The sequence below is a fragment of the Crassostrea angulata genome, chromosome 6 (genome assembly GCF_025612915.1).
Source record: "Crassostrea angulata isolate pt1a10 chromosome 6, ASM2561291v2, whole genome shotgun sequence".
Classification (NCBI taxonomy): domain Eukaryota; kingdom Metazoa; phylum Mollusca; class Bivalvia; order Ostreida; family Ostreidae; genus Magallana; species Magallana angulata.
In genome coordinates, this window is record NC_069116.1 from 47,467,151 (window position 1) to 47,486,093 (window position 18,943).

Here is an 18,943-nt window from a genome sequence, read left to right on the forward strand (position 1 = left end):
AAGATATATTTTTTAGCATCCTTGATAATGGAAATCAAGCTCTGCATCTGAAGCTTCCTCTGTGATTCATTCATATTGCAGTTTAGTCAACATGCAAGTTTGAAATAGTACTATCATCTATTATACATGTGACCTGTTCCAAAAAACTTAACCATATCCAGCATCTGAAACCTATGGTTCAGACTCAGCATTCAGGCCTGTCAGGTGCATCAGTATCATAAGACGCACCATCCATGGAAGTCTGGTGAAGTTAGGACAAGCAATAACTAATATATAATCATCAGAGGGCACCTGTTTCAAAAACTTTAACCAGCTCTAAAAACCTTAACCTCCTCCAGCATCCGAAACCTATGGCTCAGATTCAGCATTCAAGCCTGTCTGGCGCATCAGTATCATAAGACACACCATCCATAGAAGTCTGGTGAAGTTAGGACCAGTAGTAACCAAGATATCATCATCAGAGGGCACCTGCAACAAAAACTTTAACCAGCTCTAAAAACCTTAACCTCCTTCAGCATCTGTAACCTATAGCTCAGATTCAGCACCAAAGCCTGCCTGGTGCATCAGTATCATAAGACACACCATCCATGCAAGTTTGGTGAAGTACGGACCAGCAGTAACTTAGATATTGCTATCAAAGGGCACCTGCAACAAAAACTTTAACCTGCTCCAAAAACCTTAACCCCCTCCAGCATCTGAAACCTATAGCTCAGATTCAGCACTCAAGCCTGTCTGGTGCATCAGTATCATAAGCCACACCATCCATGCAAGTTTGGTGAAGTACGGACCTGCAGTAACTTAGATATTGCTATCAAAGGGCACCTGCAACAAAAACTTTAACCTGGTCCAACAACCTTAACCTCCTCCAGCATCTGAAATTTAGGACTCAGATTCAGCATCCTAGTCTTTCAAGTCCATAAGTAGGTCCAGATGCATCATCCATGCAAGTTTAGTGAAGATAGGACAAGTAATAGCTTAGATACAGGACATGCAACAAAAACTTTAACCAGGTCCGGACGCCGACGCCGACGCCGAGGGTATAGCATAAGCTCCCCCTGACTTCGTCTCGGTGAGCTAAAAATGGACAGTTTAGTGTATCTGATATCAGAACAAAATGCTTTTGCAAATACAGATGACTTATTCAGATTATCAGTTTCATGTCAAGTAAAAAAGAACTACAGAGGCTGTAGGTTCTGTGTAATGAAGATAATTACAAACACTGCAATGGAGAAGGCTTGCACTCTCTATTGGATGTTCTTTGCCCTATTTCGTATATACAATGTAGTGCCTTAAATGCTTTTAACCAGATTGAGTTTTCACTCTATAATAACAGACAAATATCTATTCCTTGAACAACAACCAAAAACCTGATGTCATGCCTAAACCTGAGCTAAAACTTGCTGCCAGTGAAAGTATACTGAAGACCGAACAAAATGGTGGTCCAATGAAAGCAAAATTCAAAAAGGTTATTTCCAAATGTTGAAATTAAATCTTCAAATCTAATGACAATGGGTATTCCCATTTCCCATTCATGTTTACCATATTCTACAGACACTTTTTCTATATAAGCAGTTATTATAGCACTCAAATAGGGTACCCACAAGTAGACATGTACAATGAAGCATCATTATAAAGCATTCAACAAATTTTGCAAAATGCACATCTAGATGCATTATGGGATACTGACTGCATCAACTTTCTGCCGAACAAATCCCGGCTTAGGAACTTCTGGAACATCGGATTCCATGTCACTGCCCTCTTTCTCTATCTGGAAATCTTCTGACATTTTCCCTGGTAAACAAATTGATCACTTCATTTGATCTCCTCCAAAGAAGTAATATTTTTCTACTTTCAACTATTTAGAATTGTCCAGTTATTGATATTGAGCATTTGTTAAGAATTGTATGTACAAAGGTAGTAAAGATCTACAGTGAGGTGATGATATGTTTGCATTCCCTTCCAAAGTCAGCTTTGCCAAGGGTCAATATCCCAAGCTGTTGACAGCCAGTAAAAGATAATAATATTCTGTCCGTGTGTATTAAGACCACTTGAAAACTTCAATATTTCCCTGGAATTGACTATTAATCTTTATCGACCATTCCGGCTTGAAACAAGTAGGTTTTACAGTTTTGTATTTGCACGATCAGAAAATGAAATGAAAGTTTGAAACACTTTGCTGAACCAGGCCCCTCCACCTGACAAAGACTCTCACTGTTGAATGAAATGCACGAACAACCAAATCCTCCACGTATTACACTCTTTCAATGTAAACTATCGTTTATGTAATCAATACAACTGATGCGCTCATCAATAGGCTTGTTCTTTTTTTCCAAGATGTCAAGTTCTTGCGCACGAGGAGAACTTCAATTGAAAAACAAATATCAAAGGCAATCCATGAGACCTGTTCAAAACTTCAATAAACTTCCAGAAAGTTTTTGCACAGGCCAATTCTTATCAGTGTTCCTAGCTTTTACTTTGCAAGTATTTATCCACCGAAGTTCAATTCTATCTATCACACAGGGGCTTAAAACCTTAACACACTTTTCTTACGGAAAGTTAATCAACTTGCAATGAAGGTCAGATAATCCACAGGAGTTTTAGAGTCAGGTGCACGAATTCAAATACAGAAATTCCCATTTAGAACTCCGGAAACAAGGACAACACCTAGCATGAAGCCATTGATTTTGTGTCTCAGGGCCCCTTATCAATGTAAAATGCTCAACAAAGAAATAATAATCCTTTCAATACAATTCATTCAGATTTCTTAAATGATCACAAATTTCATCTGAATGTGCATTGTATGGTCACAAAAGAAATGTTTGTATAGATCGAAGCATTAATAAACCCCAAAATAGAAGTTCTACTCAGATGAAGAGGAGAAGCGTGAAGTCCAGAGTCATGAATTATCTCCCTTTGGTATAGATGAAAAGTTCTACCATCTGAGTTGAGATGCATGCAATTGTGGACATAAAACTAGCATATCAAAGTCAATACCAAAGAGTCTAGAAGACCTGAAGAGTTCTAGAAGTCAGGGCATTATGGGTATACTGGGTTGTAAATCTTTTCGATAAGTGTTGACACGTTTTGTGACTATTGTCTTAAGTTTAAATACACCACTGTTTGACATATCCAGCACCTGAATGCCTCGTGGGGGTCAACCATAGATACAGTAATGCACAGTTTTAACACAACTACACACCAATTACCACTAAGCTTTTAATTTAGTTCATCCAGTTCTTTCTGCAACGATTTATAGTACACTAAATCACTTTCATGACTTACCGGTAACAAAATCTATTGGCAAAGTAAAGGATTGATTTTCAATTTTTCATTTCTGCAGCTTTTTATCATTACTAAAATATTTATAGAAATTCTAGTTTCTAGTTAAAGTTTAAACCAGTAGCCAATAATTCTTAAATACATATTGATTAGTTTAGAACAAGTTTCCCTTACTAGGTAAATTCCATTCCAATTACATGAAGTGGCTGTTGAACTTTGTTCCTTTCAGTTTTGCATAGCTAGAACTGCGGGGCAAACAAAGGATTGTGTGTAGAAATGGATTTATTCAATTAAATGTCTTTGTTTTCAGTGGTTCTCCATATCAGATTATTTCTTTCACTTAAATACTGTCAAGAACATAATACTACCACTTCAGAACAATACAATTAGTGGTAGATTTATTTTTGTCAGGCTTTTCTAAGACTTTGCGAGGTAAACATCTTTATTAATCTGTATGAAATCAAATTTGTTCAAAAATTTTTAAACTGACAAGTTGACAAAACTTCCATTTCTAAATGTGACATGGAAATCAAAACTTTGAATAACCGAGAGTGTCTCCAAACTTCTTGGTCACTAGAAAGCTTTATCAGCAAAAAGGTCTCTGTTTTACAATCGGGTCAATATGAATGAATGACTCACAAACAAGATGGATATAGAATTGTTGGCAAACATTTCCATCTCAGGCTCAGACAAATTTTCATACAATTACCTAACTTAAAGGGTACGTCCCAAATCATTTGCCAAGTCTCCAAAAGATTACTGGTTAAAGTGCATTCCGTCATATATCATTGGACTGAAGACAAAGGGCCCATTTAGTCTTTGAAATGCAAATACTTGTGTTCTTCAGTTGATGATAAAGCATATAAGAAATTGGGGATTTGATAACAGCAATTCGTATCTGATTCAAATTTCCTCATATCACAACTTTATCAGGCGGAGATAAAAATGAATGATTCTTTGGGAAAATATGGGCCTTGTTTTAATGCTGGGATTAATGCTATTCAAATAAGAAAGAGCCTAAAGATTTACAACAACATGGGTGTGTTTTGGGGGTAAAACCCCCTTTTTCATTATCATAACTTGAAGAATTAAAATTTGATTTACCGGTATTAGCATAAAGTTACCATTATAATTACAGTGTATCATAAAAAATTGAAAATCAATTTTCTTATAATAATGATGTATGTTTACTAACAATGCATCAAATAAAAGATGATTTTGTTCTTGGACTAGTTCTTGGTTCCTCCAATCAAAACCAGCTTCTATCAGATAAGTAACTGTTTTCTCGAAGCTCTGACGATTGACCATATCACTGAAGTCAAACACGGAGAGTGCCTTTGTAAACAGAAGTCAACAAAAGGTGCCCAGAATGATACCAGTTCCTCTACATGCTCAGCCCCCAAGTCAATAAAATCGCAGGACAAAGTGGTAAATTGTGAGATAACTTAGCAAAAAGCACACAACGATTCCAAAGGGACTGACCAATTTCAGTCAAATTAACACGGTGTTTCAGATAAAAACTGATTAGGTCTCTAACTTGGATTCCAGAGCAGACCTCTGGCTTTGACCACTGTTCTCACTCCACGAATTGAACTTATGTCAACATATTCCTCCATAACTAGTGCTTGTTCAGCTCTCACGAGCCTCTTCACATCTATATCGACAGTTAAACTTCCTATAACTTATCTTGTGACATGCTGAGACATTTTGGCCACTGGGGGTATAGGAAAGGTATTTGTCCTTTAGTTCACTTAACCTTTCCCAAAGACTGCTTACTAAGGGTAATAGCAAAATCTAATTTCAGAAGTGAAGATTTACACCCTTCAAAGGAAATTTTTCAATATGGCTGATGCATATATAAAGTTGTCCATGTCAAATAACCCTCTTAAGTGTTATAATATATCATCAGGAATGTTCATCAAATCCTCAACACCAGCATGATCACTGTTTTTATCTGGCTAATCAAAAATTGTAAACACATATACAGTAGTAATCATATCTATGAACTACTACTCAACCATGCCTAATGGATAAATCATGTTTTAAATTCAAATCAAAATATTGTCAAAAATCAATTTACATCAAAGTACATTTTTTGATTTCAACAAAAAGGCTAATCCATAAAATGTGATAAATCAAGCATACATTAAGGCACTGTATGGCCAATAAGAGGTTATGGGCTTTACCTACGTAACCAATCCAGACGGCTTAGGAGGCACCAAAACCCACCCGGATATCACACCTGGAGCATTGTATAACCCTGTATTGTACATAAAGCCTATTTGATTTCACCCTGCAAAGTCTGCCAATATACACCTTGTTGAGAAGTATTATGTAATGGGGGTACATAAATCTGTATACTTGTGCATGGCCAACTGTCTAATGCAGAGCTTCTATTATTCCTGCCAGTCTGCAGACCATATTGGTCTGACTGTCTTTTGCTGATAAAGCATGTTTACAGAGACAAAATTTACTGGGGATATACTACTTCAAAGGAACTCTTGCATGTACTTATACCATCGATTCATTTTAATTTCATCAATCAATAAGGAAAGTTTATTGCTTAGCTAGAATATAATTGAACAAGAAAAAGCGAACCTAGGTTTTTCTTGACAGACTATTTCTAATTCTGAGGTCACTTAATGACCCTTATACGTCTGCCAGAACTTTCAATCTGAGCAATTAGTCAAATGTTTCACTGATTAAAATTTTCAAGTGCTGACTATATTCTGTTATGAACAGTTGAATGATTTGAATCAACAACTTATGCAAAGTTTTCAAAAAGGAAGGTAACTCAGATCTTTTACAAAGAAATGGTATCTATGCAGCTCAAGCTATGTCTTTCTTAAATTTCAACGTAACAAAAGTGTCTGCTAGGCATTTTTTTTTCTCTCTCTTTGCTTGCTTTGTTAATCTGCAGTAAGTATTGCAAATAAAGGCTGTAATCTTTTAAAGTTCAATTCTAATGACAACACAAACTCTACACTGGGCATTTTAACTTTCACTATTGTTGCAAAATCAAACTTTTTCCAATATAACTGACATGGCGTGTCTTTCTCTTGGACAGGCAGAGTCACAATTCACTGCATGCATTGTTTTATATGTGCCAAATTTATAAGTGCCAGAATACACAATTAATAACTTTAACGAATGATTAATTACTCGGCTATTGCAAGAATTTCTACCTTAAAATTCTTCCTTTAACATGCAAAGACTTCAATTCTGACCTAATTCATATCTGGACAAAACGCTCGCTATTGTCAGTAGACAAAAGACGTCTCAAACTCGGTGGACTTCACAATGAGAGATAGATCCATCGATACCAATCTACATGTATACACTGGTACATTTGGAGCTGATTTGACAGTACTGTATTTCCTTCTATGCAACTTGTTTAAACTGAAGAATTCACAATATCAATATTCCTTTTATGCACACAACACATTTCTATATTTGCAAACATACTGCTTAGAGATTGCAAAATGTACAGAAGAATATGTCCATTAAATAATTTTATTAGTTCCTTAATCGAATTCTTGTACACTTCTTTTTTATCTATCGTTCTTAAAATTCAATGAAAAAACAAAACAAAACAGTAAAACATTCATTCCAGAGAGTCATTAAAAATCCAAAAATTAAGCTTTCAATATATAAATATATCACTTCTTCTTTGAGAATGTGATAGTTAAAAAATTGCAAATAATACTTTTGCCTAAACTGCAATGCAATACAACAAATTCACAGTTCCAATGTAATCTAATAAAATCCCAAGGATTGACAAATTTAGCCACGGTCCCTCACTTGAAATAATTGCTACAATTAAGAGCAACAAACAAACAAAATACCTGAGAATAGTCCATTCTCTCCATTTAAAATTCTGCCCAAGATTGCTCATAAAGAGGCAATAAATTTTTCCCAGCAAATTTAAAGAGATAACATTGGTAAATCATAGGTCTTACAAGAGAAATCACCTCCAAAAAGAAGATCTCCCCAATGGATGCCCTCAGTTATCTCCCTTAATACTTGTTTTTATCTTTGACAAGCACTGAAGCAGGATAATATAACAGATATTCACCTGGACGTGTCTGCAAGGTCCTCTCTCTCACAATGCGTTCATGTCATGTAACCTCTCTTTGCACACTAGTTCTGTACGGACATGTTTTATGAAATTTCCCGCTGAGTTCATTTATTGGTAGATATCCGCATGCTTATAGCTCTGCCATTTAAATTTGCACCCAAGTAAGGAACTCAGACTAAACAATAGGCTTGGTCTTATCATGTTAGATATTTAAAAGGTTTTTGCGGATCTAGGTGAAATAAAAGCTTAAGTAATGATTAATTTTCATTTTCTGTTTTGGCCAGTGGTCCACGGTATGCTATTATACATTGCGCACACAAAATAATATATAGACGGCTAAGCCTCAGTACTAGAGCTTAATCCCTTTGTATTTTATAGAAAATGAAAAATGGATGATTAATTTCTAGCCACAATACAGCTATTTGACATTTAAACTTGAACAAAGGTTTTGAGAGGAGATATTCATTGAGCCCCAGGGGCAGAATTGGTTGTATTATAAGATAAAAGCTATGTAAAAGGTGACAATTATTTGACACAGTAAAGTTTTAAATTTTCTTTGACACAAAGTAATATCTATCCTCTACCCCCCCCCCCTTTTCCTTATCTCGTCAATTCTTATCAAAGGCGACTTATAACACCAGGAGTGAGCATTTAAATGTCTACAAATTTCAAAGTCAAAAATATTTTCATTACCAAAACCATAACAGGGGGACGAGGATACAAACTACAGAATTCATTCTCATTTCACAATGCAAAATTGGCTGGATTCTATTTTAACACTCATATTAAAAACTTCATATTTTCAGAGCTGAACAATGAAAAACAAACAGAATTATAATCCTGTTTGCTCTATGTTGAATTGTCCTCCACAAGGGTGCTGCATTCTACAAAACATCAAAGTCACACACAACAGCAGAAAACTCAGTATTAAACGGTTGGCTATAGATCCAGAAGAATGGAACTATTTGCAAAAGCACAGAAAATATTGTCGTGAAATGTTAATGGCCCACAATTCATTTACTAAAATCAACCTTTGCAGGTACTTCATTCATTGCAATACAAGCAGAAGATGATGCTTTGATTTGGATATTAAAAGTTGAAGAGCACATCTACCATGTAAAAATAAATGGTTGCTAAGTATATGCTTACATTGTGAAATACAAATGTCACGTACAGACAAAACCATATAACCAATATATAAGCTGTCAGAATAACAAACAGAAAATGCAAAAAAAAATATGAGTAGAAATACTCACTGCATATATAAGACTATAGAGCAAACCCAGGTTTCGGAGCTACGTGTAAAAAACACTGCCTAATTGATATTTTTGAAGCTATTGTTCATAACCCCATTAAACACACCACAATGAAGTGACCCAGTATTGGCCAATCTATTGAATGGATGTGCTAGCTGTTAAATCATATTTTGCGTACATGTATTAGCAAATTTTGGCAGATAGATGTAAAGATAGGTCTGTCTGGTATACAAAACACAAAGGGACTGCAAGCTCAGAAGAAGACCAGCAGATAGACTAGCTGGCGTAGATAAGACATACATCAAATCATTCTGGATAATCAGGGTGATTACTATGGTTAGATCTTTCGAATTCTGATTATCTCAATTTTAAAATTACATAACTTCATAAAACCCTAGCTGATTTCAATCAAGAATGAACTGCAAAATCGGAGGATTTTAGTCTACTTATCACGATAATTTCATTGACAATCAGGTTATTTTTATAATTTTGAACCATGGATTTTTGGTTTTAAAATCAACTCAACACGCATTTATTTCAGAACTATTTAGTATTTACAAATATGAATAAAAAAGAGGTCCAAATATTTTTAAGTTGGTCTTATCTTCATAATTAAAGCATAAATATCGGATATATAATAAATACCAACAACGCAAATTTATAAGCCTAACCATTCACATATCTTTGTCTACACATTACTTAATCTGATTTTTATCATTAAACGTAAAAAAAATCTCTCATCATGAAACATGAGCTTTCAAAAATAATTATTTTTTAAATACTCAATCTGATTAAGTTGTTTGACACGTATTTAGACATGTACATTGGTGTAAAGATTTGCCATTTAAGGTCAGAACTGAATAAGGTAATCATTTTATTCAAATCTTTAACATGCATGCATGATCACACATACACGGAGGTTTTTTCTCTCGCTACAATTAAATTGGGATTTAATTGCTAAACAATCGTAGAAAAAAAAACAAGAAATGTTTGTTTTATATCATTGTGATCTTTTTAGATAATAGGATTATAGAGACCAATACCAAGGGAACAAACTCCATCCCAATATACACTGAATAAAATTCAATACATAAAGGCACAAATTCCCACTATAAATTTAAGAAAACCTAATTCCCATATATGATACATGTAATTTACATGACTTTTCTGTTGACAATGGATCTGTAACTATTCTCAGCATATATCTTTCAAGTTGATTGAACAACAGCATGAATTTCTGTTACTCTAATTCAGATCCCTTTAATATTTGGAAAATATGTCTTTGTATACATTGAAAACCTTCTTAAAAACCTTGCCAATAAGAAACTGAACACCATTATACCCTTTACCCAGTTAATGCGTGCTCAGTTTCCTTGGGAGTGGCAGAAAATACATTAAGACCTAAAATCTACATTTCTGAGAATGAAAATCTTCCAATCTCTTGGCCCCTCCTCTGTTATCAGTATATGTATTTCTGCCACTTATGCACTAAATGCTTTTTGGATATGCTAAGACTTGTTATTCTACAAAACTACTATGTCTACTATAGACGTGATCATATTGACTAACTATTGTACTTTCATTTTCAATCTGACATTGGGGTGGCAGGTTTCCATTCCAAATCGATAAGAACCAAGAAAACACTGGAAATAATAGTTTTCGCTGAATTTCTTTTTCTGGGTAACGAGACATGTCTCATGTGCCTAAGAGGCATTATCAACAAATCAAGCTGTGCCTGTTCTTACATAATTTCTGTTTGATTAATTAAAGACTTTAGAAAAGAGTAAGTACCTTTTAATCAAATTGTAACCCTGGAAGAATGGAAACCATTTAAGCGCACTCTTTACAATTCAGATACGTTTATTCATGAATTCACCTACTGTTTGGAATTCATTAAAAATTACTGTTTGAGTACAATTCAAGATTCAAATCGTGAAGACTTTAGTTAATCTAACTATAATCTTGAGTTGTCATGAAGTGTTTTATTAATAAGGACATATGCACCTACTCCAAATCTTTACAAAACAACTACAGGCAGTAACACATGCAATGACAAATAATGGTTTTGATCAGTTGGCATTTCCTACAATTTCTTCTCACTTTTTCAGCATAGAAATTTTTTCAAACAAGCAACAGTTATATGAAAGACGCAATGATCTCGAAATCTAGCTCTGCATTCTATGCTACCTGATGATTCATTTTGTTTTCTTCTTTTTCAAATTCATTCAGTGTATTCATGTTTCATGAAACAAATAATGGCTTGAACCATCATATATGATGTCGCTGTACTTAACGTAACCTCCGACATTAATTACTTTTATACAAATAATGTAATGCAAAATTTTTGTTTCTTAATATCACACTTGTTATGGTTTGTTACAAACAAGGCATTTTTTAGTCAACAGTTAGGTATGTACCTTGAAAACATCACCATTGAGTGCAATTTTCAAGGGCATTTACCTACAACGAAGACAAATTACATGCCATTTCAAACCTGATTAAGGAAAAAATCCAACGTACCAACCCAAAGGATCGGAACATTAATATACATAGGTCAAAATGTAAACGGATTATTTCATAGCATGAACTATCAAACATGTGATTACCCCTTTTTAAAAGTCTAGCTTTGATCTAAATAGGCCCAGAAGATTTCATTTCACTATCATCACTAGCCATCTACCAGCCCTTTTAAAGTTGCTTGCCAGTAAATTTGTTATACCGTTACATGTATTAGCATTAGAGCACTCCCCAGGTTTCATTTCATAGTGTAATGTAAATTTCTTTTCCCTTGTCCACTCATAAAAAACAATTGATATAGGTTTGAAGACATGTTTAAGCCTGGTATTCAAGCTTTGTACACTAAAATATCCAATGCGGATACATATAAAATATGAGTTACTGTAATGTATTCAAGGTAAATACCTTCCATCAATTAGATTCTTGGAAAACATTGACAAGTTCTGGGTATTTCCATGTTTAATATCTTAGTTATCTGGTAAATAGTAAGAAGATCCGCTTTTAACTGAATCAATTTACAATGGCATTTCTCTTCGGTGGTTATACTTTCTACAGACTCTGATTAAATACAGAGAACTTAAAGGTCTACTTTATTTGCAATAAATTGCATGAAATGCATTTCTAATGACAAAATTACCGGTAATGGCTATCTAATACTTCTCCATGTTTTCTAAGGAAAGTATTCCATATCAATTAAAAATCAAACAAAAACTAATCCAAATAACATATGAACAATTCTTTTTTCAGACAAATTTTAATATACATGTACAGTATATTAAACTATTTACAAAAAAAACTAGGTACTTAAATTCAACAGAGATTAGAAATCCTTGAAAAATCCTGAGACTTCCATACCATGTTTTTGCTCGTGTGTATATATTAAGAACCCATCTAAATTTGTGATGCATGTAAAATCTGAAAGCAGGCTGTTAGCTGTTGTTAAAAACCAAGTTTAGGATAACTTTGGTCTACAAAGTACAAGGTACTATGCAAATTTCCATTACCCATAGAGCACAAATAGATCAGCTAGATCAGAGATATCAAAATAAATAGTAAAATCTCCAGGATATATAAAGGGCCTTCTGAGGAAAAGTCCCCTAGCTGTTGTAGGGTTTGTTTCATATAGAACTCTCCGTATAAACAGCATTCCTGACTTCCGACGGAGATCACTCATTTTGTATGATCTTTCCTAATGCTTCATGCAATTTTTTCTGACTAAGTCAGTTTTTTTATGATGAAATATGCCAATAGGGACTTAAATGATCAATAACATATTCATCATTCACTGATTCTCGGTAGATGGAGTTTTACCTGGTATCCTATCAGCTTGAACTTTAATATTTTGGATTTTTACATTCTTGCATTGAGGATCAACTACTATGCAACTGCAAGTGTGAATGAAAAAAAGTTTTGAGGGGTGACAGTTATTGTATTTGAACAAGTTTAATATATAGGTTTGGTTTGAAAAATGTCGGACAGTTCCAGTAACACGTATAGAGCAAACGCATGGAAATAAATCAATAAAATCATTTAACATGTTGTTAAAAATTGAAAACCCTAACTTTTAATTGAGTCTGGTTAATAATGCATGCATGTACAATATACTCCGAGTTGATTGAAAAATAAACTTGAATGGGTCTTTATTTTCATATTCATTTTAGGTTTTCAATAAACTTTTGATAACCAATGGAGCTTTGCACTATTATTATTCCTTTTACATCTTTTTCTAAATTCATTTTGTTTTTTCACATCATAAACACTTCTGAATTAACGAAGAAATTTTCAATAGAGCTGGCACTGTCACTCGTATTCTTTGTAGATCTAAGGGGCTTTATTGCAACAAATCACTTAATCTAAGCCCTCCCGCAGAGCAGACAGTGCATTAATTTTATTGTTTTTTGGTGTGAAATATTCACACAAATAAGTCCTTATCAACTGGTTCAATCCAAGTACAGGACACTTCGCCTGTGAACATATATTTTACCTCGATACCCTAGATGACAATGGAGAAATAGTACAGTCCTGGTTAAATACACAACTGTATTTATCTTACAGATTATCTCTTATAAAAATTCAACACAATCTATCATGTCTATTTATATTAGTGTGTCTGGGTGAAAGTAAGGTTAGGGTTGACAAATGATTCTATGTGACGAGTCGTGTTTATTACTGGTAACAAAACATGGTTATCTCAATCAAAGACAGTATGTTCAGAATCTTTGAGCCCTCAATGAAAGGAAAACTGCTAAAGTGGTGAAAATGCATTTTTTTTAAATAGACTCTTCCCACACATGCAATCTCCGTGTGGCAAGTTGTGTAATAATAACTTTCTTGTCTAATGTATCACATTAGAAGTTTCCCTTTCACTTTATTTGGTTAATTGAGGTTTTCGCTGAGCTAAGTGTTTGATTTCACACAATGATCGATCGTTCTGTTGATTGATCCATATGCTACATAAAGCGGAGCATGAGATTCATGCTTCACCAATCGGATCTGCTTTAAATCTATTTTTCATTACAGTCATCTTTTGCATCATTGATCTATGTCACATAATGTGTCTGCTTCCCAAACTGCAGCGATCAATTTCCGAAAAATTCATTAAAATGTTTACATTTGTTTTGAACAAATGTAAACCTGCAGAGCGATTTCATATCAATTAAACATACTATTAACTATAGAAGCCATTCAATAAACAGCTTTTCATTCAGAGATTATCATAACAGCTAAGAACAGGTTTACTGGGATGAAATTTATTGCACACAGTTATAGCTCGAGCCATGCAATCTGTTTTTCACTTTCCCTTACCTTCAATACAATTCAATACTTTTGTCTACAAATCTCTCTTCTTGCCTTTTATTTCCCCAAAACTATACTTTCTGCAACCTTGCTCTCCTCGTCTTTTATGTTTACCAAGGCTAACCATTCAGTCATCTCTACCTGTCTATATTTCTCTAGTTTCCACACTTTCAATTTCTCTAAACTTTTTGTGTATAAGCCTGAAGCTTACCTACCTTTCTTTACCTCTCATCAGCATTATAGCTGTCTCTATTAAGTTTCAACTCTTCCAATTTCTCTAAATATTCTGTGTAAGCCTGAAGCTTTCCTACCTTTCTTCATCTCTTGATATCTTCAGTGTCTAAGCCATCTCTCTACACTCCAGACTCACCTTGTCACTGATAGCGTTGTACTTGATCCCGAGCTCATCTCGCTCAGCTCGACTCGCTGCCAACAGGTCCTCGACTCGGTTGAGCTCGGTGGCAAGGAGCCTGTTCTCCTCCTGGAGTTGACCCACCGTGGGGGTGGTGGACATGGTGGGTGGGGTGTAGTCTTCGTCCTCCTGCAGGTGCTTGGTGATGATTTCCCTGACACGGGCGGGGAGCTTGGCGGGCTGGTTGTCCTCACCAAGGACCGTGATATCGTCTCGCAGCGAGTCTTCTAATCTCTGTAAGAATAGTCAATATTTATTCTTCTAGAACGTAATTAATTTTCACAATAAACATTTTTCCTTCAAATTGTATTTTACAAATAACAAAAGATAAATTTTCAATGCATATGACTAAGATGAATGAATAAAAAGGAATACATGCAATATCAACTATTGATTAGTAACTCTGCAAGATTTAATCAACATTTCCCATTTCAAAAAATCATGCTTCGAAAAATCATTGATTTTCTTTTTAATGACATACTATCAACAAAGATTAAAATGAATAAGAGTGCAATATCTAAACATGATACATATTTTAATAAATAATATAGATTACAAATGAATACATGGTATGGTACAGTCAACTCTCAATATACCTAGCAGATGTCTTTTTTAATTTTTTTACTTTCAGTTTAAAGGACATTCACATTGGAACATTCTAGGGAGTCTATACCGACTGTAAATGAGCTGAAGTAGCAATGTCATTCTACAAAACGATAATGCAGAGCCAGCAATTTATCAATTAATGTACCATTTAACCCACACATACACAATATACCATTTAACCCACACCGCGTCTTTGTGCTGATTAGAAAAGTATTACTTCATCAATTATTCAATCTGTTTATTAGAATACAATCGAAAATTTCTCAATTGTCAAACTTTTTCTACTGCTTCTAGAAAGCATACAATGGAATATTTATGCTTATTGATCGGAGCTGGTGACAAAACTTGCTGTTTCACTCCATTTTGAAATGGATCCCCAATGTTGACAATACCTACAGCGTACATATGCTGTGTTTGCTGTTTAAATATTGTCGACTACTACTTTCCCTCTGATAGTCAACATGACAGATTTAATTCTCACAGGCATCAGCTCTTGGTAATGTTGTCCTACAAAGCTGAACAAACACTTTTGAAAGTACTGAGTTTGCTACCAGTACTTGTTATAAGGGCTGCGCAATTTTGTTTTAATTGTTACACTCCTGTAAGACTTGGAGATATTGAAACATAATTTGGAAAAAATACTGTGTCACATTGTTATTATCTTTTCTTACATTTGGTTTTGCTCATTATACATAGGTATTAAACATGACATACATAAAAGTTTTCAATGTCTCCTTCATACCAGTTAATGAAAAAATAATGTATACAAAAAGTTTTGCTACTCATCCTACTTAAGTAGTAAGTTTTAAAAGCTTGGCATTCATTATTTTAGTTTGGTATACGATTTTGTAGAGCCAAAAGTCCATTGTATTTCCAATGAAATTATTATGTGACCAAAAAAAAAGATTTCACTAATAATTTTGCAAGTAAAAACTGCATATTTTATCCAATCGTATGTGTGATTATTTTGTAATACTGTTTAAATTTGTATGAGGTGTTGCTAATTTTTTTAAATTCTGTTTCCTACATGCTGATGTGTTGTTGTACATTTTCATGAATCTCATCCTTGCAAGATGGGGTAAAATTCTAAACTATAAATATCAATTAAGACACAAATCCAGTTACATCATTTATGCAGCTCAATACACATCTTATTCCAACAAAGACTTCAAACACTTCTTGTCCCAACAAATAAACTACAAAGTGTTTCTCAAGCATGAAATTTGTTTTCAATTAAGGAGAGTTAAAGGCAAGTCTTACATTAACAGAACGGGTTACAGTGTTTTATTTGCCTAGAGAATGAGTTCCATCTGATAAATAAACAAAGCTCAACCACTTTTGTACTCGCCTTGAATGAATTTTTTAGTTTTATGAAAGGAGCAGATATAAATGGAAATAACTTTATGATACAAAAAAATCTGACTTAGTTTGATAAGGTTTTTTCTTTGTGAAAAACCAAATTTATATAGAAGACTTCTTTAGCAATATGTCATTCTACGCAACGATAATGAGAGATTTAGAAGAAGTTGTCCAGATATTAATTAATTATCATGCCTTTGAATATCATATCAACAATGGCTTACTAATTTTGTAATTATAAATTTATATCATGTTAAAACTGTTGTAAGTTTTGTTCAATTTCACTATTGTAATGGTAAATACCTCTTAATTAAGTTGATAGAACTTGTGTCCTAACCATTTCTATATGTATCCTATACATATACAATAAAATATGTTCAAATCAAAGCTTAACTATAATCAACCCAAATACAGCACCACGGCATCTACTTTAATTACTTTGCCAATGGCTAAATGAATAAAATAATATTGGAGGGGGGGTAATCATGGTTATTATGTTATCATCAAAATTCAATAAAAGATCAATTGCCATGTATAAAAAGTACCTGGCCATGAAAACAACTGACTTGCAAATTTGTTACTGCTACGAATTTCAAAAAATGTAACAGGTTTCAGAGAAATTAAACCAATGCAAAAAAATCTAAACTCTGTTGCGGTAGAATGAATTACATGTAATTATTATGTGTAGAGACTAAGAAATGCATTTTTCAAATGTAAAAACTGCTTTTACCAGTGTTTACATACAAAATTGTCTAGCATGCAACAAAAATAACTGTTAAAAATGTATGCATTTCTTCCTATCAATGAAATATACTGTAGAGTGTATATAAACAATGGGATAACGTGCATTAAACTTAATTTCGTGTTCCTTCCACTGCAGAAAGGAGAACCCTGCCATGGAATCATTGGATTCAAAAGATGAGGAGTTTCCAAATAAATCTCTCACTGGTGGAGAATGCCTGCGGTATTCAGACCTGCTCATTACGAGCACTTCGATAAAATCTTTGCAAACCGTGTCAATAAAAAGCTGCAAACTTCGTCCATCCAAACCGGAAGTAAATAATACCATGTAATTTGAGATTCTTTGCGGAGAATGTTAGTTCCGCAGTAATAGAAAATGTTTCTATGGTAACGGCGTCCTTAACAGCCGTGACGCGCACCTGTCAAACGACATACGACTACGTTTATGAGGTATTCATGGTAATGTAATGGTGCCTTAGTGGTCAATGGTAAAAAATGATGGATAATATAGCTGATCCTGCATGTTTACATAGTAATATCTATGAAAATTTCCCATTGCGAAAGCTAAACGTACACTCGTTCAGATAAATAAAAAACAACAATATGCATTTCAATCATAATCTACAAAGGTAAATCTAATTTTTACTTCAAAACCAATTTTTGTTTACTGTTTAAGACAGCCTATCACACTGCTTTCAGTGAATAAAATTGACAGAGAAAATGACAAGATTCAATTCAGTCATCGGCATGTGTGGTTTTCCCTAACCCGCCCTTAAGATAGAAAAATAAATGAATTAAAACGTGTCACCTGTATGACCCTATCAAGCTCGTCGTCTGATGACATGGGGTCCCTAAGCACAAGTTGACCTCCAAGGGATGAAACTAACAACTCCTTAACTGTCTATCTGAAGGACCAAACTCTGCATCAAATGTCACCCAGATTCTCACACGCTTCAGTAAACACACCTCACGGTGCAGATTCCCCCGAACACCTGTAATTTCGTTTTCCAATAATGGCTGGCCGGAACTTTTAATTCATGTTTGTACATGTCCTTTTAACAGCGCCATATGTGTTAGCTTTGACTTTTAACTGTTTTGACACAACGTACTTTAAAATGGAAATATAACTTTAAAGAATTGCATAATTGGATAAGCATTTTAACTACGAATCGTTTTTGTTTCTTATATATATGTGGGATATTTGAGTTTATATTGATGAGGAGATACTTCTCATTGTTTAGTAGTCACCATGCATGCGAATTGAATATAAGGTCATTATATGCAATGTAAATGCAATTACTGATAATCAAAATATTAGCAAGACTATATATTTTTCATATTTCTATTGTTCCTACAATAATGCTGTACGTCTTTTGAACTGACGTAATCTTTTGTTTTCCTGCATTTTGAATACACATTTAAATATTAAGCTTTGCAATTTTGCCAAAATATTTGTAAGTGAAACCGTTTGAACTGTGGTATGACCCATTCTTATAAAAATTAAAATTGTATGATAAACGTACTATAAAAGTAAATTATGAAAAAATTTCAAATAAATAAACTTGCATGTGTATCTCAATGCACCATATCATATTATTAAATTTTGAATTTTCAGTTTTCAGGATATTAGGTATATATCCTATTAAAAATGGAAAAACCGTTTAAATAATAAGCTCATGTAGCTATCTTGATTATTTTATATGATCTTCATTTCTTTCCGGAAATTTGTATACGTTTAGGTCTGAGTTTTATAAAATTCCAACCTTCGCATAAATTAATCAAAATTAATTCAACAATTCTTTTCACATTTATTTTTATTTTTATAATCATTAAAAAATTATATTATATTATATAAAGCAGCTATGAAGATAATGAAAATGCAACAAATATATTTTTATC

At 33.8% G+C, this 18,943-nt stretch overlaps 1 protein-coding gene across 10 annotated transcripts in view; it reads right to left on the reverse strand.

Moving 5' to 3' along the window:
- LOC128190285 (rootletin-like) overlaps window positions 1–18,943 on the reverse strand; it is a 54,564-nt gene that overhangs the window by 26,608 nt on the left and 9,013 nt on the right. For 4 of the 10 annotated variants that reach the window (XM_052862282.1, XM_052862285.1, XM_052862283.1 and 1 more), the window contains exon 2: window positions 14,297–14,572. In XM_052862282.1, the coding sequence (XP_052718242.1) occupies window positions 14,297–14,572 (276 nt within the window). Of the gene's footprint in view, window positions 1–1,687; window positions 2,478–7,124; window positions 7,164–7,354; window positions 7,523–8,613; window positions 8,727–14,296; window positions 14,573–17,150; window positions 17,301–17,852; window positions 18,099–18,943 lie in introns of those variants that run through there. The other 6 variants (XM_052862287.1, XM_052862286.1, XM_052862291.1 and 3 more) reach the window with 6 other exon arrangements.